This window comes from Bactrocera oleae, chromosome 2 (assembly GCF_042242935.1).
Source record: "Bactrocera oleae isolate idBacOlea1 chromosome 2, idBacOlea1, whole genome shotgun sequence".
Lineage (NCBI taxonomy): Eukaryota > Metazoa > Arthropoda > Insecta > Diptera > Tephritidae > Bactrocera > Bactrocera oleae.
Genome location: NC_091536.1, coordinates 556,618 through 579,341, shown reverse-complemented (window position 1 = coordinate 579,341; position 22,724 = coordinate 556,618). Strand labels below are relative to the sequence as shown.

Below are 22,724 nucleotides of genomic sequence, written 5' to 3'. Positions count from 1 at the left end.
CGTACTTCTTTCGAAAGGAAGCTGGTCACACCGTTACTGCCAATGAAGAGCGGTATGGGTCGATGATAACCAACTGTTTATGGCCGCAATTGGAAAAAGTTGATCTTGACAACAAGACGAGGCTACGTGCCACACAACACGTGCAAAAACCGAATTGTTTCGACAAAATTTGGAGATTCGATAATTTCAAGAAATTATGGCATTGAATGGCCTCCAAGAAATTGCGATTTAACACCATTAGACTATTTCTTGCGGGGTTGTTTGAAGTCATTTGTCTTTAGCAATAAACCAGACTCTCTTCAATCTTTAGAATTCAATATTAAACGTGCTATTCATGACATACGACTTGATTTAGTGGAAAAAGTGCTCGAAAATTGGGTTCATCGAATTCGTTCCTGCAAAAGAAGTCGTTGAGGCCAGTTGAATGATATTATATTCAGAACTTAATTGTATCGATTGTACTTCACACTAAATAAAAAACATTTCAATTCCCTTAACAATTAATCAGTTTTTTTTTTTTAATTATATAATATGACTATTATTGGAAAACCCTGTATTTTCGGATAGAATAGTGCACATGATCGCTTTATCATCGAATAGCGCGTGCGGAATGGTAATAGCGCGCAGGATAGCGGTCCAATGAGGGTAAAAAGAATAATAATCTGGTGAACGATGTTCCATATATTTGTAGCTTGGGTGTATGCAGTGTATCGGGTGTTGTAAGTTGTATTATTATTTTAAAAATTATAAAAAATTAACATTTTTCCCGTATTTATTTGTTTATTTTATTTTTAGTGCCTCTATTCAAGTGAACCAATTCACGAAGCACTATGTTACCGCTGCTGAAGATTTACAGTTACGAAATACCGTTAACTGAAGTATATCCCGTACTTAAGCTGATTTATTTCCACTTTTATTTTATTATTCTGAGCTTCGGTCAGCGATAAGATTAGCTTTTATTTCCTTCATCGTAATGAAAGTTATCAAATATTAAAAATAAAATACATATGTAGACCTGGTATATACCTTTTGCTAATTTACTCTTTGTTCATTGATGAGCTTTAAGCCGTGTTCACAAAATCAAAGGCAACATGTAATAAGTTCTGTCAGTTTGGCTAAGGCCACAGTTTTTTTAACCTAAATATCAGTGAACTTTATATCTATAAAATATTGGTATATCTGTTTTTTGTGATGAAGTTTAAATAGTACAGACTAAAAAAACGTTGATCCACTTTAACTGCAGCGAACCGCATTATTGTCATATTTACTGTACATACATATGGTAAGCATGTGACTTGAAAAACAGGGATGTTCACGCCATAGCTCATTTGGCTCCTTTTGGGTTGCAACAAACATTTAAAATAAACAAAATATTTTTTAAGAATAATATCTAAAATGATTTAAGCAAGCAAGTTATCTAGCGCTGGATGTATGGCATTTCAGGTGTAAAAAAATATTTTACTGACTAATTACCAGAGCTTTTGTACCACGTTTATAGACAGTTTATATAATATCTATATTCATTATTATCGCAGTAAGCAAAAACAGAAGAAAAAACCTCCGAATTCCACAAGCGGTTCATAAATTTAATTTTACTACCAACTTGGTGTGTTATATAGTTCCGATTCTCAATCAATTGAATAAATTGTATGGAATTATGGTTTTACAAAGTGTAAACCCAGTATAACAATAAATAATTTAATTATTTAGCAATAACAATTTAAGTTTAAAGTTGTACTTAATACAAGGCAAATTGATCGAACAAATAACGACTGACATCATGCCTGTGCATAGTTCATTGAATACCAATTATTTGACTTTGTCGTTTGTGTTTTTCTCGCTGTCTGGGATATTTTGATAGAAATGTACGTGAATAACTACTTAGTGTGGGTGGTTTTGCTTAAAATTCTATTTTTTATGGATCCCACAGTCGCAGTTGAACGGAAAATAAGGTGAGTGTACATTTTAAAACAAAACTACTTAGCTATTATGCGACAAAATGCAAGGCTTCGATTACCAAAATCATGTTAAATATTTAAAACAAAGAAGTTAAAAAAGTAAACAACCCAATTAGAACGGTACAATACAATGATTTTTCTAGAATTACATAATGAAATAAATTTCTTATTATTAACACATAATGTGTGAACATTTCATATCAAGCGGTTATGTTATTTCTGTTTCTGAGGTATAGATTCAAGTGTGGTATTCAAGTTAAAGTATCCATTTGGGAAGAAAGTAAGGAGAACAATAATACAAAATGAAAATATGATATTAAGTTTAGGCGGGGTAACAGTTTCTGGGTCTACTAGTAGAAGGGGAGTTTTCAAAATCGATCACATATGTTGAACTACATAAGTTATTTTTGCATATCTCTGTTATGTAAAGAATATTGTGATATTTTTAAACTTGTAAAATGAATGAATATAATTTAAACAAACTTATTACACTATGTTACACAAAATAGTTTATATATACTTACATATATGTAATATTGATGGTATAGGCGTCTATCAAATGCCCTATAAGTAAATGTGATATCCGATTACTCGTACATGTTGTGGATAATCTGAGTAAAACTTTTCTAGTTCGGAGATACTTATGTATATATTTAATCAGCATACATTTCATTTCGTACAAAAGTGATTTATTTTATTTTTTGAGTGCGCTTTAATTTATTAAAACGATAACTAACACTTAAATTTCATTGTTTGGATAGATGTATAAATACATATTATTAATAAAATGTTTATTTTCCCTTTCTCCGGACTTTCTAAATCTAACTATAGATTAAATCGACATAAAATTTTTTCATTCAATAAATAGCTTCTTCAATTTGGAATGTTCTACAATGTACCTTGTGTAATAATATCGTGAACTTCAATGTTTGTATTGTATATAAAAAACTGTTTATTTCTTAAAAAATAGATATTACGGAAATGGTTACAATATGCTTTGAGTTAACACATTTTAGTTTTTTTTTTACAAAACGTTTAACAAAAGCAACGCTTTTCTTATTACATCTTTCACGATAAGTATCGTAAATCTTCAAATTTTCACTCAATATTTTTTAAAATATGTATGTACGTCAATAATTAATTCTTTTACTTAATCTGTTAAATCTATGAGCGTCAATTCTAACCGAAACTCTTGTGTACGTGTGATCGTCATCCCCTTCTTATGCAAAGGCCTTAAAAATAAAAAGCTCGACAAAATCCCAAAAAAATGTCTTGCTTGGCGGCTATTCGCCAGTGCGGAAGTATAAATCAAGTAATGTATGTTACTGAGTATTTACAGAAGCGTCTTTTGCCTTTAATAAATAAGGACCCAGTACCCTTTCGGGCTGCTCTCGCGACATATCATTTTGGAAAGATTGCTTTAAAGTGGTGCCAAGGCAATAGAATGGCTATTGTTCCTAAAGAGGCAAATCCTCCGAATTGCCCAGGCCATTTGAGATTTGACCATTATTAAAGTAAAACTATTGAAGACCCCACAAGCTGTGAAAAATGAAAGGAAGTTAAAAAATAAATAAAAAACAGATTCTATGCAAGCGCTTATGAAGGACGTAGCCAAAATTGTTATTATTCGCCTAAAACAAAAACAACAAAATATGTTTTTTAAATTCGTATCAACCTACATAGATGTATGTAAACTATAATTGTATAAATATTTTTGAGATTTAAAAATAAATATATGCTTACATCGTTATTGGTGCGACCAATTTTTTCCTTGCACATACATACATACGTTCAGCCATATAGCCTTTTCTTACAGGAGTTAATTGATCAATTAACCGGCCTTTGCTCGATTAAAGCGCTATTTAGATCGATTTACCATACAAAATAAAAATCTGATTTTACTACATTAGTTCTTAATCGAATACAAATCGAGTTAAAACTGGAATGCAACTCTGCGGGTTGTTGTCCATGCTTTGTTTATTGATCAAATAGCAATTAGCTGAACGTTAATGGAGCCTAACGTTAACCGAGTAGCCGGCTGTGTGAAAGGCAAAAACTGGTTTCTCAATTCTAATCTTAATGTACAAAATTTATTTTGCTGTGTGAAAAGGCTATTATTGTAAACTTCATGTGAATAAGCCAATCCCATGTATTTTTTAATTTTGAACGGAAAATTCATATAAAAAATTTTTTGTGATTAAAAACTTTTGTTCGAATTCCGATTATGCTATTGCGAAGCTCGGCAATATGTCACTTATATTTTTGTTTTGATTTGGTGGCATAGAAAATATTTCTAAATTTTGAAAGCCAATTACGCGACACGCTTTAAAGATGTGCTGTTATTTTCTAAATTTTAATTTCGAAAAAACTTAAAGTACAAAATACATATACTAAAATTTTTTTTTTCGTGTATATGACTGGCTTATGCCTCAATAATGACACCCTATAGAGCTGCTCTAATTTTACACAACGAAGCGCATTGGAACGATATTGCTTTCGCATATGCATACCCGAGTTATGGAACTTCAGCTTAAGGTCCGAAATTGACTGTTTTAATATAGTTAAGAAGCTTTTATATTATTATACAGACAGAAAATAATTCTAACCATCATTTAGCTGTGAGAGTGTACCGATAATTCTCAATAGTTGCAAAAGATTAATAAATTAATTAATATTTGTTGGATGTGGTACAAAATGGCTTGCAAATGGCCAGGCCCAGCGAGAAGGGGGTAGGTCGGGGGTGATCTCCCCCGAAAGCGAAGTTCTCGAAAAGGCCCGTATTTTTCAAAAAATTAAGTGAATAATTAACAATTTGAATGCTTTTGATAGGAACTTAATTCGAACATTTACTTAAACGTTGTTATTACCGATATAGGAACGTTTTCTTGTTTTTGTAAATTGTCATGAAAAAAAACGGCAAAGCTATTACCGCTTTAAGTTGCAAAACATTGAAAGATTGCCATTTGCAGGGCTATAATAAGGTAGAAATATAAGCGGTAAGTATGAAGGAGCGAAAATCACATCCAACGTGAATAAGTATGCAACTTTCTCGCCCACACGTTGTATTTGGTCGGAGTCGACTAGGCTGAATGCTGTCCTCGAGCAATAACTTTTTTGGTGTTGTTCGAAAATGTTTCAATATTTTCAGTAGCACACAACGTTGAAAAATTCTAAAATCCAAAATACCCAATTCACTTCACTATCTTTCTAATACAAGGTGGTCTGCTAGAATCGATGCCGTCAAGCCATTTGCGACAAATCTTCCCGGATCGATAAACGCTTTAAAAGAAGTTAAAAAACTAAACCTTACGGCAGAAACTCGTCGAGACGTTGATGGTAGTTTGAAATACATGAGAAAATTTGGGTGTGTTTTGATTGACTCCATATGGGTTAAAATCCGTCAGTCGATCAATGACAGAAACTTGAGTCTTTAGGAGATCAAATATAGAAAACCTTGTGAGTTTGCAATTTCTGGAAGACAAATTTCTGCAGAGAATTTAGAGCGTGTCGAGACGATTTTACTACCAGCAAGAACACAGAAACGACCTACATGAAGGAGAATGGAAATTGCAGTAAAGATGAAATTGAATTTAAAAGAAACACTTTCTATGACATACTTGACAGCGTTATCTGTGAAATGAAGGGAAGATTCGCCGCCGTGAATGACATAAACGAATCTGATGTGGAAAAGCTCACTTCTAAGTTACAAATAATTGAACATCGGAGGATTTTATATCGCATGTTCAAAATCTTAATCATGATAGTCAACAGATTTTAAAATATATCAATAAATATATCGATAAATAAATGTTTGAAGGTTATGTTTCTGTCTTCCAGACGAGTTGACATATGTTTGTCTGTCTGTTGTCCGTCCATCATTGCAAGCTGTAACTTGAGTAAAAATTAAAATATCGTAATGAAACTGAATACACGTATTTCTTGGCAAAAAATTTACGAGTTCGCAGATGAGAGTAATCGGACTACTACCACGCCTACAAAACTCCATTATTCAAATACTTAAAAATTCTCATAACTACGCCCCAAATTAAGATACAAACCGTAATTTCCCAAACCATTCAAGTTATATCACCCACATTTGCACAGGACAAATCACTTTCATACCTCTTACGACAGCGTGAAAATAGATGAAATCGGATGATAACCACGACCACTCCCCATACAACTTTTTTGTTATAAATTATTAAGGGTGCTATAATTTGATTACTAAATGCGTCAGAGACATTAAATTCTACACCTAGGATGGCAATATATTGGGTTAAGAGTTTACCCAAATTGTCTTTTCTTCTTCACTTTGATCCCAATTACCACTTGCGTCTCTTATGGGAATGTTACCCAATTCCTGTGGCTTAAAGTGTTTTTGGGCTTTCCAAAGGGGTTTTGCTTGTTGGTTGAATTGGGTTCAATTTCTTTATATAATTTCAGGTTGTATTCTTTCGCCCACTTAAGCGGTTTTCTTAATTTATGTAGAGCAGACATCAATTGCAGCTGAGTAAAAGGGGAGATATTTACTTGCCATTCACGTCTAGTTCGCCTTTTTCAGTTACAAGCTTTTCTATTTCAATATTTGTGATTCTTCTGAGACCAGTCGGCTTGTAAGTTGTGTTTGGTGTTGTTGGATAGTTGCTTTAGTTATTATATCATTGATTTCGCTAACGCTTTGGTCAATATCTCTTTCTGAGTTTATTCTGTAATCAATATGTGGCTACTGATATTTTAACCATCCAACGATACAACCGAGGGTTGTTCGCATAGTTTTACAAGTATTAGCACAGGTGAATCATCAGAAGATAAGTCAGTTCATGTATCAGCAGTTATAAGTGATCTATCTATATTTTTGATTACAGTAAAATCAATTAGGGCCCTTTTTACGGTTTTCAACTCCACTCGGATTTTGTTGGAATCACTGGGCTAGTATGTCGGCTTACTCGGAGATACTATGTCAAGGTTATTGCGCCTATTCGTAATAGGTAAAAGAGGTGTCTTCCTTTTGGATTAGTTAGACATGAGCCCCAATACATATATATGCTTTGCATTGAAATCATCACCTGCTAGAAATCTATTTCCTAGGGTGCCAAAAAGTCTTTAAATAGGCAATTTATAATTTTAAAACGAGGTGGTCAATATACAACCGCCTTGTACCTCTGTACCATATATTTTTGATTTAGAAATCTAATGATTCCCAATGTATGTTTGTGATAATAGTATTGCATCTATATTTTTTTCATTTAGAAATCGAATGGTCTTCAATTTTTGTTGGTTAACACCCTTGGCCTTCCATATACAAATGTTTAGTTTCGCTCATTTTTGTCTTAAAAATTTTTGCAACATTTGGTTTTGAGCTAATTGTATTTGCCCAGGGTTGCCTTTTGCCGCTTTTGCATAACTTCCTTGGACCACATTATTCTTAACAATGCCAGGTTTTAAACCAGTGATTTCAACTATTGGACTATTTGGCATTTCGTTACGACATGCTTGAATTCCGAGCGACAACTTTGATTTCAAGTCATTATTTACAAGACAACCCCTGTAAATTGCAATGTGATTACCTCCACAGTTACAACATTTTTCGTTAAATTCCCTTTTTAATGGTACATTTGGATGCAGGGTGTAAATCACGACATACTACACAAACACTACGTAGGGTTCAATAATATTGGCGTGTCCATACTCTTGGCTGTTTGTGCATTGTACCGGACCACTTATTTAATGTGTCGTTAACATACGATATAGAAGATCTTTATATTGAGTATCGGATGCGTTTCATTTTTCTTCAGCTGGATAGTATTTGGTATCAATTCAATTTTGAACAATCGTTGTGGTACTTTATTTCTATTGAAACTGTTTACAACCTTTACTACGTTCTATCGGAGACTCAATACCTTTAATAACTACAACTAGAATATATTGGAGGCGGTTTAGTAATTAGTAATGGTTTGGACTAATTTTACCAAAATACATCAAAGGCCCGAAGGCCGTTTGGCCAAAAAAAACTGTAAACGGTGTATTGCCAACGAAATAACTTGTTTCAGCTCACTGCTTAGGAAAAATAATATCTTTATTATTATATTATTATATCATACAATAATTTCAACTACAAGTATAGTGTAACAACCACAGGATAATGTACATATTTTTAATTATTTATTTCTAGCTCATTTTTGTTTTTAATTTATGATATTTTATATAGTAATAAACTAATCCAAAAAATTACGACGAAAAGCGAATGTTGTCACATGTTATATTATTTAAATTATATCAATTATATAGCCTTTCTGCTTTTGTTTACTTTTATTTACTAAAATAAATATATATGATTGAGTTAACTTTTAAGTACAATATAAAATACCAATAAACTATTTCTAATATATTATCTATAAGGTTAATTCTCGTTTATATAAATTCGAAACTTATTTCATTCCCCTCAATAATAGTTTCAATGTCATATTCTGCAATTCTGACCTAGATGTCCAAAGTTATAAACGACATGATTTATTATTCCTATTGCTTTTTTAGACATCAGATTATCTGCTCCATTAATGTGCTTACTGACATCTTGATTTGTGAGATGTCATTCTTCTCTAAGCTTGTATATGAATGAAATGTCCTCCGTATTGTAAAAACTTGCACATGAGTTCAACATTCCTTTTACATCTGCACCAGCCGTGCTTCGTCTACGATCACAAAACTACACATAAACGCCTTCAATTGTTTAATTTAATTTGCGATTAAGTCTGAGCCCGAGTAATTTGATTTTCTTTTTAGAAAAGCAAGGAGCGCATGTTTTAGGTGTTACAAACAATTGTTATAAGAACAAAACTATTATATGCAGTAAAATGCGAGAGTATAAAAGATAAAGAATACGGGTCATATACATATTAAAAAACACCTCATTTTTTTTTTCTCTTTTTCTTTTCCTATGCAGACAGAGTCATTTTAATTCTTCTGAACTCGAATTGTCACAATCGAATGAAGAGGACGAGGTAAAAGTTGATCCTCGCTGGACAAACATTAACGCAGAGGTGGATGTAGTAATCCCAATGATTTTAAATCATTTGCATAGTATAAAAATCGAACATTTGAATCTACCGGATATAACAGAAACGATTTCTTTGGTATGTACTTTTAAATAAATTGATCTAGGTAAAGCAAGAATTTCTCAGCTCAAGCGCTACCGAACACTTGATACTGTTATAAAGGCCTAGGGAATATGTCTAGGTATCAGAAAAACTTTTCTGTAAGAAAATTTGTAAATAAATTCAATATTATTTACTAGGCGATATCGATTAATTACGTTTTTCTAATCTTATTTACTTCTATTACGTATCGTTTTAACTCTTAGTTTCATTTCTATATCTGGCTTCCTATCCGCAATATTTGTTTTAACATGTCTGTCGTTGTTGTTGTCTTTATTGTTGTAACGACAGAATTCTACCGAGTTGACAGTCCTTGGCTGGATTAAAATCCGGGTCCTTTACGGTTACGTAGACCAGGTTGTCGTGGGAAAGGGAAAACTTTTAAATAGTCTGTCAACACCACTGCTTGTTAAGATTTTCCATAACATTAGTTGAAGTGCCTGCTATAATATTTCTGCTAAATAATTTGGAGACCAATTACTCATTTGAACACACAATGAATTTTTTTCAGTGGTTGATTGTAACATAGCCTTCCAAATATAGTATACTCCAAATATTTGTCTTTTAATTAGATATAAGAAGATATGCACTTTTAAAATTTGCTTAAGCTATAATTGCGATTAAAGTTTGACTTAATTATACGAGGTGTATTCAAAGGAAAAGGTGAATTTTAATTTTTCGCGGGCTGTGTACATTCGATTATCAATATTTGGTTTTTGTTATAATCGGACACATATGTTTATCATGTGCTTAGGAGCCAATTTCGATTAGCAGTTTTTTTTTTGACAACAGAAAAACAGAAAAGGTTACTTTTTATGTGCTCTTCGATTTTTGCCAAAAAAATTTGACATTTTGGGCAAAAGCAATGTCGCATTAGTATCACTCAGGATTTGTTGAATGACGTCAACAACGATTCGGGTTTGCTCAAACATTCATAACTGGTGACGAAACGTGGGCAAGCAAGAATGGCTCAGTGTTTCGTGGGTATATGGTTATGACGTCGAAACCAAGGCCCAATTATCCCAATGGAAGCTGCCAGATGAGCCAAGACCGAAAAGGCACGCCAAGTTCGATCAAATGTGAAGGTTTAGCTCATTGTTTTCTTTAATTATAATAGTGTGGTGCATTATGAGTTCCTGCCAAAAGGTCGACAGTTAATAAGGAATACTACAAAGAAATTATGCAACGTTTGCGTGAAGCAATACGGCTCAAACGATCGGAATTGTGGAAAAACAAATCGTGGATTCTGCATCACGATAATGCACCAGCTCACGCATCAATGCTTATTCCTGCTTTTTTGACCAAAAACAAAACCGTAATCATGCCTCAACCACCGTATTTACCAGATTTTGCTCCCTGCGACTTTTTCCTATTCCCAAAACTGAAGAAACCAATGAAAGGAAAGCGTTTTGCCACAATTGATAAGATCAAATCAGAATCAAAGAAAGAGCTGATGGTCATACCGAGAAGCTCATTTCAAAGATGCTTCGAGAATTGGAAAAAGCGTTGGCACAAGTGTATTATATCCGAAGGGGATTACCTTTTCCTTTGAACACACCTCTTATATCGGACAATGTGTGATGAAATCGGGTGGAGTTTATTCTTGAATAAAAACGGGACCGGTTTGTCCGTGTGTTACTCTAGCCTGCTGGCCCATGTGAAATATGTAAGTTCTTTTAATGAACTTGTATAGGACTATTTTCTGGTGCATATAGTACTTGAGTTAAAGCCAAAATTAAAAAATTAACAGATCTTTCAAAAAAGTAACCGAATTCAGCCCTTTCTTCCTTGTTAAGTATTATCTAAGAATAAATATATGACTAGAAAATGTTTGGTGAATATAATATTTTTTCTTTTTTTTTTTGCTTTTGAAAGGGCAAATATGAAAAGTACTCCCAAATTTATCCAATATACTGTCAATTAAGGCGGTCAAAACGGTATTAAGAGTTTCTCCACGACTTTAGATGTACATTTTAATAGATTACATTAAACATTCTTATTTTTACAGACATTTATTTTGGTCGTATACCAGACACGCCTGATTCTAAGCAACGGAATAGTATATAACGTGGAAGGTATAAAGCGACACCGAGATGCTATGATGACTTACGAGGAAAAAAAGTTTTATATTCGATTTGATTTGAAAATAAACAAATTACAGGTAATTTCAATAATATTCTCTGAATATTACAACCGACATATTTTATTTTGTTTTTATAACATAGGTGTATTATATTTGCAAAGAGTATAATAGTTTCGTTCACCTAAAGGTGGTTTGTCCCAGCTTAAACTAATTGAGATACAGATAGAGTTGTAAAAGGTTTATCAAAATTATCAGGATAATGAGACGAGTCGAATTCTAGAAGTCTGTCTGTCCGTAAGTGTACGAGTAAGCGATAACTTGAGTACATATTGAGATAGCTGGATGAGACTTGCAAAACAGAATTGGTTGGTTAGCAAATGAGTGAAGCTGGACTATTGCCAGACCCACATTGTGTACATATCTCACAAACCCCTAAAGCTGTAAGTTGGCTGAAAATTTTCTGCGCTCGAAATGAAAAAATACTGTTTTTGGTACGAATAATATTTTTTATTCAATGTAACCTCCCTTAACTTCTACACACTTGTTCTAATGATCCTCCAATAATTTTATGCCATCCCTATAATGACTTTTCAGAAGCTCTGCAAAATACCCATCAACGGTAGTAATAGCTTTTTCATTCGACGAAAAACGCTTTCCACGAAGGAATTGTTTCAGGTTTCTGAAGAGGTTATAGTCGATGGGAGCCAAATCTTGTGAATACAGTGGATGCTCAAGCAATTGTATTTTAATTCGTTGATTTTTGTCATTTTTAAAACAGCTTTGGGAGCAGATGTATTGTCTTATCAGATAATCAATCAACAAAATTCTTTATGCATCACAAAAAACCATAACCATAACCTTCTTTGTTTCGTTGTGACTTCGCCTGCGTTGGAGCTGAACAACCAGCTTCAGTCCACGGTAAACGTTGTAGTTTCAATTTAGGATCATGGTAGTAGATCCAAGTCCCATCCATAGTTTTAAAACGACGCAAGAAATCGGTTTTATTCTGCTTAAAACGCTCCAAATTATGCTGAGAAATTTGGTTTCGATCCAGTTTTTGTTGAATTATTGACTTGCTCAATGATTTCTGGTGTGGTTGCGGTTTTTGGTCGTCCTTCGCGTGGATCGCCTTCAAGCTTAGTACGACCATGTTTAAATTCAACGGTGAGTTTTGAAGGTGAAGACTCCTTATACACTTCTAACAATTGTTCATAAATTTCCTTTGCTTTTAAACCTTTCAAAGCAAAGAATCTAATCACTGCGGGATATTCAATTTTTCCATTTTCAAAAAATACTCTGACACGTCAACTTCAAATGGCTTGTAAACAAAGAATTAATTGAGAAAATTACTTGTAACTTTGCATGTATTCTCACAACATATGTATGTACCAACTAGAAAAAAAAACATTGGAGCAAGTAGTGCTATGTCTTGGTGAGACCAACATAACAATTTTAGGGCCTGTGTCTGACTTTATACAAAAATTGTTGGTAAACTTGTAAGATGGTGTATTGAAATTAAAAGGGCGAAACGCATAATTTTCGATACATGTACCATAGTTTGGTGTCAAAAAGGGTGAAACCGGTCTACAAACTACCCTACTCATTATTATCGGTCAGTTTATATGACAGCTATATGCTATAGCAGCTTGTGACTTGTGCAACATTTCAGATCGATATATCAAAAACTGAGGGACTAGTTCGCGTATAGAACTACAGAACAGACAGACGCACATGGTGACTGGGCTCATCTTGCTGAACATTTACATATTGGTGTTTGATCCCACACGTTCTAGTTTTGTTTAGAAAATTAAGGACAAATATTGTGATTTACTAAAATATTTCACAATATTTAGTTTCTAGTGATTTAAAAACAATAATTTTTTTAAGTAAATAGTTTAAATATAATATTTCAAAATGTAAGTTATTTAGATAAACACTTCTCCCGTCGTCACATGCGTACGTGTGCGCGATCTAAATCAAACTCGTCGTCTTTAGTTCGCATTCTCTTATTCGAAGCTTCCCGAAAACACTTGTTACGAAAAAGGGTTTCAGTGTATATGTTTTTTATAAAATCCAGCATTTCTTTCTGGGTGTTGAAAACTTCGTGGCAAGCTTTATATACCTTGTTCAGGCTATCATGATATTGCTCTAGACTTTGGTCTAGCCTTCAAACTCCTAGTTTTATAATGATTTCTGCACCTCTGGTAGATTTATATCTAATATACGCAGTATATCAAATTTTGACCCTTCGATTGAGTTTATATCATATATGTATATCGGTATTAGCCACCATATAAATCTATGCAAATATATATTTCGATTAGCATGATGACTTCCGGTGGTAAAAGTTATGGCTATTGTATTTATTACCTGCTTACATCACTAATGTTATGAATACAGTAATTTTTGTTTTGGATTTTATTATTAATAACTCGGACATAAAGAAAAATGCTGTAATGAAACTAAAAGCTACACAACCTATAAGACATATAAATTAATATGATGTCAAGTATGATGGTAATCCAATCACAATTTTTATCGAACAACAAATTACACTACTCAACAAAAAAAAAAATGTGCAGCTGATGTGCTAAGAGATCTGAATGGGTGTTTGAGGTGCTCTGATTACGCATTTGAGTTCAATTCTCCATCACGTACATCTATTTTTTTCATTTTAGTAAATGATGGTGATTTGACCTCTACACCTTTTGAATACATCACAAACAATTATACGTGTTAGGAAATTTTTATTATCGTTTTCGGTTTTAGCAACCCAAAACTAGCAAGAAACAGCCTCTAACCCCACAGTCGCAAAATGACTGTAAACTAGTGTTATTAATTCATATCCTTCCATCTCTTCCTTACTTCCTTTTCTCTCTAGAATTCGTTTTGTAAGTTCTAAGTTCTATAATTAGATTTTACTTAAGCGGTTAGTAAAGGGTGCTTAAAAAATGTTTTGTCAACTCTTAACCTCTCAAATGTTTCTATTTATAATACAATAAAAAGTACTCACCAAGGAGCCTATTGTTCAACTCTAAGGTGTCGCTAACTGCTAGAAGTTTAGCTACTTAGAAACAAGAATGATACAAACAATATGGCGCCATCTAAATAGTCGATGTTATGAATTAAAGATTGAAAATATACGACATAGAAAAACCGTCAAATGGCATGTAAATTGTAAAAAAAAGACGTAAACAGTTTTGTTAACTCGTGTTTTGTATAAGGGTTTGTATAAGTGTCAAAGTATTTTTGTAATATGCAAAAAATTGAATATCCCGCAGTGATTAGATTCTTTGCTTTGAAAGGTTTAAAAGCAAAGGAAATTTATGAACTATTGTAAGAAGTGTATAAGGAGTCTTCACCTTCAAAACTCACCGTTGAATTTGAAGGTGGTCGTACTAGGCTTGACGAAGATCCACACGAAGGACGACCAAAAACCGCAACCACACCAGAAATCATTGAGCAAGTTCATAATTCCTCTTTAGAAACAATTCCTTCGTGGAAAGCGTTTTTCGTCGAATGTTTTGCAGAGCTTCCGGAAAGTCATTCTAGGGATGGATAAGTGTATTGCAGTTAAGGGAGATTACATTGATTAAAAAAATATATTTCGTACCAAAAACAGTATTTTTTCATTTCGGGCGCTGAAACATTTCAACCAACCTGTACTTATAGAACAAAATCATTAGGTAGGTGAGGTGAGGATTAAGGGAAACTTGAACTGATTTTATCCATTTTTAGAATCAGATCACATTATTATTAGCAATATAGCTTACTTAATTTCATTAAGATGCCTTATTAATATACAGACATTTTCTGTATAAAGTCAACCAGTTTGATACCGGCTGCACTAGTTATTTTGTTACTCAAAGTGCAAAAATTCTTTTTAAATGAATGATATAAGTTTTATTATGCAATGTGCCGCGGTGTGCGCTAATGAAGTCATTCCTATGAAAAATAAGCTCAATAACTCATCAACAATAGCAACTAGGAATTCAAACATACCGACTTAGTAAGAAGAGAAAAACTACTGAGATGATGGACGATATGAAAAAATAGTGTATTGACTACAAAGTGCATTAATACATTCATTTATTAAATTTCATTATGGTAATATTGTAAAATGCTACACAACATTGTAGACTCCGAGTTAATTTAAAACTTTTAATCTAATTTTTGACTCCATTTCAGTTTGAATACAATTTTCTTCTTCAAGTAATGCCCATTGATGGTTATGGGAAGGTAATGGGTAATTTGGAAGATACAATTATCCATGCGGAAATAGCAATAGATGTGACCAATATAAGCTTAGCCCTTCAAGATTTTCGCATTCTCGACTACAGGTAAGAAAAAAACTTGGATTCTTAATTACATGTTACTTTAGAAGTATGTATAACTCAGAAGAACTAATTTTCATTAACAAAAAAGAAATTTATTGGCGTACATACAAAATTCGTATCCACATAGATTACAGGTATCTTATTCACAAAACCAAAACGGACATCTAGTAGGAGTTCAAAGGATTTGATTTAACTCTAGTTCTTGTAAAATACATATATAACTGTATACTATATTATTTCTCATGTCGTATTTATAGAAAGATACATGTTCAATTGGATCAAATTCAAATAATAAGAGAATTAAGTGGATTAATTTTGTCACCAATTACAAACTTATTCAAGGAACGAATAAGAACTTCAATATCGGATGGTTTGAAAAAAGAAATGGAATTGATATTTAACGATTTTAATGAAGGCGATCCTTTACAACTTCGAATGTTTGCCAAGCAGTTGCTTGCCGGATTGATAAGTTAATTTGATTATTATTAGATACATGTATATATGTATAATATATGTACTTAATTAGAGTTGTTGTGTAAACCAAGTTTGGTTTGTTTAGTTGTCAGAATAATTGCAAAACTATTGTGATTTTCAATAGTGTCACAGAATCAGATTTAATTTCCTTTTTTTCCAAATATAAACAAAATCAAAGCTGTCGTATTGCAGTTTTTATTTTATTGGTGGAAAAAAGTTGCGAACACGGAAAACTAGTTTTATACTATTGCAGTTCTTAGTTTATTAAAGGACGAAAGAGGCGAGAAACGAAAACGAAAGATTTTAGGGGATTATAGTAATCCAATTCATGTCCAAGAGAATCATAAATATAATTTAGTTTTTATACCGAAATATACATACTTACATGATTAAAAAATTAAGAACTTTTTTTGATTAGCTGAGTCGATATACGAGAACTAAGGCAATAATGCAATATCTGAAGAAATTGTTTACATCGGATCACTATAGCATATAGCTGTTATACAAATAAAACGATCGGAATCAAGTGCTGGCATGGAAAATGTCATACATAATTTCTATATACAAAGATAGATATATCAGTACAAATTGTTTTATATCTTAGAAAATTTTAATAAAGCAGTGAATCAACGGAAGCATTGTTTTGAATGAATGTTTTGATTACATATGTACATATATACTTGTACATATGTAGTGAGAAACGGGTCACAGATATCGTAGCTAGTTATAACCAAAAATAACCCAAGAACAAAATCTACAATCATCCTGTAGATTTATATATTATATATCACCGAAACATTTATCAATGTTATTTTTTTTCTTTCAATTAGAAATTTTAAATTTATTTTTGAAAAACTATGTAAGAGTAAAAATTCTCTCTTTCTTTTCTTAGTTTACGAAAATTACAATGATTTGCTCGATCCTAACGATCCGTTTTTTTAACGCGGTCAAAACTTTTAATATGGTACTCATGATATGGTCTCCATATCAAAATGGCACATTCTAGCTTGGACCATACTATAGATATCTTTCCAAATAGACAAGATTAGATGGACAATCGTATAGTATAAATAACTATAAGAAAATATAAATCAGATAGAATTAAATTATTTAAGATTTCATTTAAATCAGTAATATAAGAAGTAAATATTAAATATATGGTAAGTACAACAGCCCACCCGAAGATAATTATTACGGTGAAATCCTTGAAATCGTATGGAAAATGAAATTAGAACTTACTTGCCGACATGACAAAATACATTCTGTGGCTAATAGATGGCGCTTATTTCGAAATTATTGGAACCGCAAAATCGAAATATTTATTGAAATCTATCCGTTGATGAGTGAACTGCATAAATTGACAAAAATTTAGCATTTGCAAGTATTTATGTAAAAAAAAATAGCTGAGGACGTTTAACTATGTTTTGAATGCGTATTATTTTCAGAGACAAGAAGCATTAATACACCAACAAAAATCAATTTGAATTACTTGTGGATATAATGAAGTTGCACCCAGACATAGCTAAATTATTTTCTCTAAGAGCACCAACGGAAATAAATACTTTCTGGGAAGACACTTCAGAAAAGTTAAACGTTATGGGCCATCCAGTCAAGGGTTAATATTGGTTAATTTAGAGGTTCGGATTAATTTTAAATTTGCAGTTAAAAAGAAAATGGCGAAAAATACAAAGCATATTTTTGGAACAGGTGGCGTGCTAAATTTAAGTTCCCTCGAAGAAGAGATCAGCGCTATCCTTTCCCTTAATACATCAGTTGAGGAATTAAAAGGCATACAATGTTTTTAAACATCAACAAACATTTTAGATGACCTGCCTAGTACAAGTAAGAAGAGACATTTGACGTCTGACCTGATTTCTGATACTGATTTATCCTGTACACTTCACAAGAAACAGAAAGTAAACAAAACGATTCTATAGAGGAGCAAATAAATATCCAAAAAACGATAAAGGACGATGTTTCAAAAGTCCTTAACACGCTTATGAAGCAACAGAGCGAACATGCCCAACAGTCTGAAACAAACAGGTGGCTTAGAAAATTCAATGAAATTGAAAAAGAAAAATTTAAGAAAATGAAGCAACATAATGCTGTTATGGAAAAAAAGTTCATCGATATATTGGAATCCAAAAAAATTTAGAACTTGAATCATAAGTTTTTAATTTTAATTTAAAATAATTCGTTTTAAATTTTCATTTCCTCTCCGATAATTTGATGCGCTGATGATTTTCAAATCCCTCATATCTCATATGTGAAAATTATGACTACTGCCGGGATATTTAGCGCAAATTTATCGTATTTGCATCTTGTGGGGGCATACATATAAAAAAGATAGAAGAAAGATAGAAAGTATATAGAATACTGAGTGAAAAGTCAATTTTGAAAAAGCCTTACCACCATAACATTCAAACTTGATAATCTTTTGCGGTTTATATATAGAGTATTATCTCTTGATTGAGCCATTATATTTACGTGAGTTGCATCAACTGCCATTGTCAAACCAGGAATTTTTGATTTGCCAAAAAAATATGTGTTTGCTTACAATTTCTCGTTAATGGAAATCCACCTTGAACTTAGCCTGTACTCAAGAATGTTGAGTACTTTATCTAATATACCACAAAATGTCGTTTGGGCCATATTTATGGTGTATTGAAGACATTTCCAATACAATGTTGGTGAAGCTTTATTTTAGGAAAAAGAGAACCTTGTCTTTTGTCATTTCCAAGTTCGGCTGTGATTTAGAATAGCAAAATGGGTATGTACGGATAGAGGAGGTTCTCCATATTAAGAAAATATACATAAATATACATTTAATTTCCACTGACTAATGGTTTTAAGATATTTGCATTTAAAGTTCAAAAATTCAACAACTTAAAGTGCGTATTTCTTCGATTTATAATAAATTTTACATTTAATTTTTAACTTTTATATCCACTAACACTTCACAAATTCGTCTTCACACATTTCTTTTATTATAAATAGTGCAAAAATAACTTTAATTCAATGATTAATTTTGATTCCAATCCATTTATTCCTACATAAAAAAAAGGTTACATGCAAGCAAAAACTAAATGTTACCATATTTTGCAAACGAAAAAAATTGATAAAAAAGGATTATACCGTCAATACAAAATTCATAATCGTGTGATGAGTAACGCAAACTCTTTTAGAATTTCCTTTCTCTTCGTAAATCCCGGTGTTAAATCGAACAGGGTAATTTTTTTGAGGCGCGGCCAAAGGAGCTCCACGAGAAAGAACCCAGCACACCCCGGTGTTCATTCATTATTAATCAAAGAAACGTGCACTTTAAATAGTTGAATTTTTAAATTTTAAATGTATCTCAAAAAAAAAAAAATAAGTCAGCGGCAACTAAATGTAATATTTTCTTAATCTGAAGAACCTCCTCTGTCCGTACATATCTATTTTAACTTCGAATTCGGGGATGCTATATGATTAGGACCAATATTTTTATACTCTCGCAACCTGTTGCTACAGAGTATAATAGTTTTGTTCACCTAACGTTTGTTTGTATCAGCTAAAACTAATCGAGTGTAGGGTTATGTATATATAAATGATCAGGATGAAGAGAAGTTGAAATCCGGGTGACTGTCCGTCTCTCCGTCCGTCCGTCTGTCCGTCTGTCCGTGCAAGCTGTAACTTGAGTAGAAATTGAGATATCTTTATGAAACTTGGTAGACATGTTTCTTGAAAGCGTGAGACGGTTGGTATTGCAGATGGGCGTAATCGGACCACTGCCACGCCCACAAAACGCCATTAATCAAAAACAAATAAATTGCCATAACTAAGCTCCGCAATAAGATACAAGACTGTTATTTGGTACACAGGATTATATTAGGGAGGGGCATCTGGAGTTAAAATTTTTTTTTAAAGTGGGCGTGGTCCCGCCTTTAATAGGTTTAATGTGCATATCTCCTAAACCGCTAATGCTATAATAACAAAATCCACAGGAAGCGAAAATAGTTGAAATCGGGTGGCAACTCCGTCCACTCCTTATATAACGGTACTGTTAAAAACTACTAAAAGCGCGATAAAGCAAGCACTAAACACGCCAGACACATTAAATTTTATCTCTGGGATGGTATGAGATGACTTTATAGGAACCACGTTCAAAATTAGACAGTGGGCGTGGCACAGCCCACTTTTAGGTGAAAACCCATATCTTGAGATCTGCTTAACCAATTTAAACAAAATTCGGTGCATAACGTTATTTTCATATTTCTATGTTATAGTAGTATAGTAGTATAATGGGCGAAATCGGAATACAACCACGCCTATTTCCCATATAACACCATTTTCAATTCCATCTGATTCTTTCACTTTCCCCTATGCATATCAGGCAACAATGATTATATCGGGGTAAAACTTTGCGTGAATAATACGTTTAAAGTATGCCACCTTGTGACCAAAAATTGTCTAAGTCGAACCAAAAAATATCAAAAACGGAAAATAAACCTCATTGCATGCATTTTTGCAACATTTTTGTAAGAAAAGGAAACGCTATTAGATCGCTGAAATAATATGCAACTATAAAACTAGGAATATTGCTTTAAAGCCACTGCTGGGTGCTTTTTGGCTGGTGTGTTGGAGCAGAATTATGCTGGAAGATCCAATGCTCTCCATCGAATGGTCTGCAGCTATGAAACTAAAAATATTGCTTTTAAGCCACTGCTGGGTGCTTTTTGCTGGAGCAGACAATGCTCTCCATTGAAGAGACTAAACGTTGAACCCTTGGAATAACATTTTTTGCGTCTTTGGAAGTTTTAGCGTAGATTTTGTCGTTTTGCTTATTAAAAACTTCTTTAACAGTAAAATTTTAATTTAGAAAAATGTATTTATATGGTTTTAACCTAGTCTTTTAATAACAATTATTTCTTTCTAAAAACCATAAACTTAAAAAAATTAATTATTTATCATTAAACAACAACGTTATAGAAGAAAAACTAAAATATTGCATTGAAAAAGGCCTATATATATAACAAAATTAACTTTTGAAAGATTTTAGTATTTAGTTAGGCTCTCGTTGCGATCTATAACCTCTTGAACCCTCCGTGGTTTCGAGGGCTATTCCAAGCTTCTTCTATGATCTCTTTGAGAATAGCAACGCTAGAAATCTGGTTTATCTTTTTTTTGCTCTAAAATTCCCCAGACATGTTCAATTATATTTAAATCCGGGCTTTTTCTTTTTCTTCTATGATCTCTTTGAGAATAGCAGCGCTAGAAATCTGGTTTATCTTATTTTTGCTGTAAAATTTCCCAGACATTTTCAATTACGTGAGGTTTATTTGCCTTGGAGCATAAAGAAGCAGCCCGTTCTTAACAATCCTCAATATGTGTTTTGGATTATTTTGGTGGAAGATTCAAGATGCTGCCTGAACCGAAGTCCAAAATATCCAAAGAAGGTTTCAAATTATGTTCCAACAAAGTCTTCTATTTGTTAAGATCTGTATTACCTAATTAAAATTAATTTAAAAAAAGGTAATCTTCCAAACCCCAGAGGCCCCAACTGTCTCTCCGTATTCCTTACTTGTTAAGAATCATTTTGATCAACCGGAACGATTTAAAGTCAGGTGAAAAGACGGAAATCATATAAATATATATTGGGAATAGAGAAAAATATTAATTTTGACATTGCTCAGCTATACTCGAAAACATATTCTGAAGCAATTTTATATATAAACAAAATATTAATACTCACTGAAAAGCATTATAAGTAGTATATGGAAGTTGAGGGTAGTATTAGCCCGATTTTATCAATTTTGTCAATACCACATACTACTAACATTCCACTGACTAATAAAATGTTCCCACTGTTTCATTAAGGTACCTCACATACCATTTCCAATCATGTAGATTAAAGTCAGACGAATGTTCGAAAATCCTGATACATGGGACTAAGGGAAAATTTTCACCCGATTTGATCCATTTTGGACACAAACATACCTTATGAGTTAAACACGCTCTCTCATTTTCATTGAGATAACTCACATTTTGACCGATATATGCGGTATAAAGTCATCCGAAACATATTTTGCCCTACGGGATTACTTCATTTCGAGTATATAAAGAGATATGTCTACCACTTTTGTTAGTTTAGTTTACGTGATTTACTTCGTTTCGTTTAAGGTTATGCACTGTGTCCATTCCACTATTTAGTTAATTAAAGATTGCATTCTATTGGGCGACTCTACTGAGCCACATTTCCAAATACATTAATTTTATTGTGATTTAGTAGCGATTCGTGTGGTATCGAGTATTTTAGTTTTATTTAAATAGTTTCAAATGGATTTTAGTGCAATGGCCAGCTCCTGGGCAACCGAAACAGTGCTTATTACCGATATTTTCGGCAAACCTTCCAAAGTGTGGTGCATCTTTGACATCAAAATTACCGGAACAGATTTGAAGAAACCAAAATTTCGCCTGATTAACTTTTACAATTCAGGACTATAAACACTATTCACATTTTGAGCCGCTGGCTTGATTTTTCACGTTTAACGAAGGAAACCCGTAAAATATGGCGTATTATTTTTTTAGATACAGATTATTAAAATCATATTTTGGGAAAATTGGAGACTTCTCTTTGATAGATCTTATATGTACATTAAATTTATTTTTTTTCCAAAGTCGTATGGTAAAATACATGTTTTCAAAATATCCTAATGTTGAAGAGTAACATTTCATTTTT

At 32.7% G+C, this 22,724-nt stretch overlaps 2 protein-coding genes and 1 pseudogene across 2 annotated transcripts; 2 read left to right on the top strand and 1 right to left on the bottom strand.

The window, feature by feature from the left end:
* The first annotated feature begins 1,704 nt into the window (after positions 1 to 1,704).
* On the top strand, positions 1,705 to 16,188 carry LOC106622658 (uncharacterized). The gene is made up of 5 exons (XM_014241907.3): positions 1,705 to 1,952; positions 8,902 to 9,091; positions 11,121 to 11,273; positions 15,384 to 15,535; positions 15,790 to 16,188. Exons 1-5 carry the CDS (start codon positions 1,864 to 1,866, stop codon positions 16,004 to 16,006), a joined length of 801 nt encoding a protein of 266 aa, XP_014097382.1. The 5' UTR covers positions 1,705 to 1,863; the 3' UTR covers positions 16,007 to 16,188.
* A 963-nt stretch (positions 16,189 to 17,151) lies between these two features.
* On the top strand, positions 17,152 to 18,771 carry bdwf (bedwarfed). The gene is given in 3 exon segments (XM_070110014.1): positions 17,152 to 17,635; positions 17,638 to 17,929; positions 17,932 to 18,771. Coding segments are annotated over 3 exon segments (723 nt in total). The 5' UTR covers positions 17,152 to 17,434; the 3' UTR covers positions 18,162 to 18,771.
* On the bottom strand, positions 18,186 to 21,888 carry LOC138857600 (uncharacterized; annotated as a pseudogene).
* Positions 21,889 to 22,724: the final 836 nt, after the last annotated feature.

Coding starts and splice junctions, on each gene's coding strand:
- LOC106622658 (XM_014241907.3), top strand. CDS start 1,864: ATGTACGTGAATAACTACTTAGTGTGGGTGGTTTTGCTTAAAATTCTA. Junction 9,092..11,120: donor TAACAGAAACGATTTCTTTG/GTATGTACTTTT, acceptor TTATTTTTACAG/ACATTTATTTTGGTCGTATA. Junction 15,536..15,789: donor TTTCGCATTCTCGACTACAG/GTAAGAAAAAAA, acceptor TCGTATTTATAG/AAAGATACATGTTCAATTGG.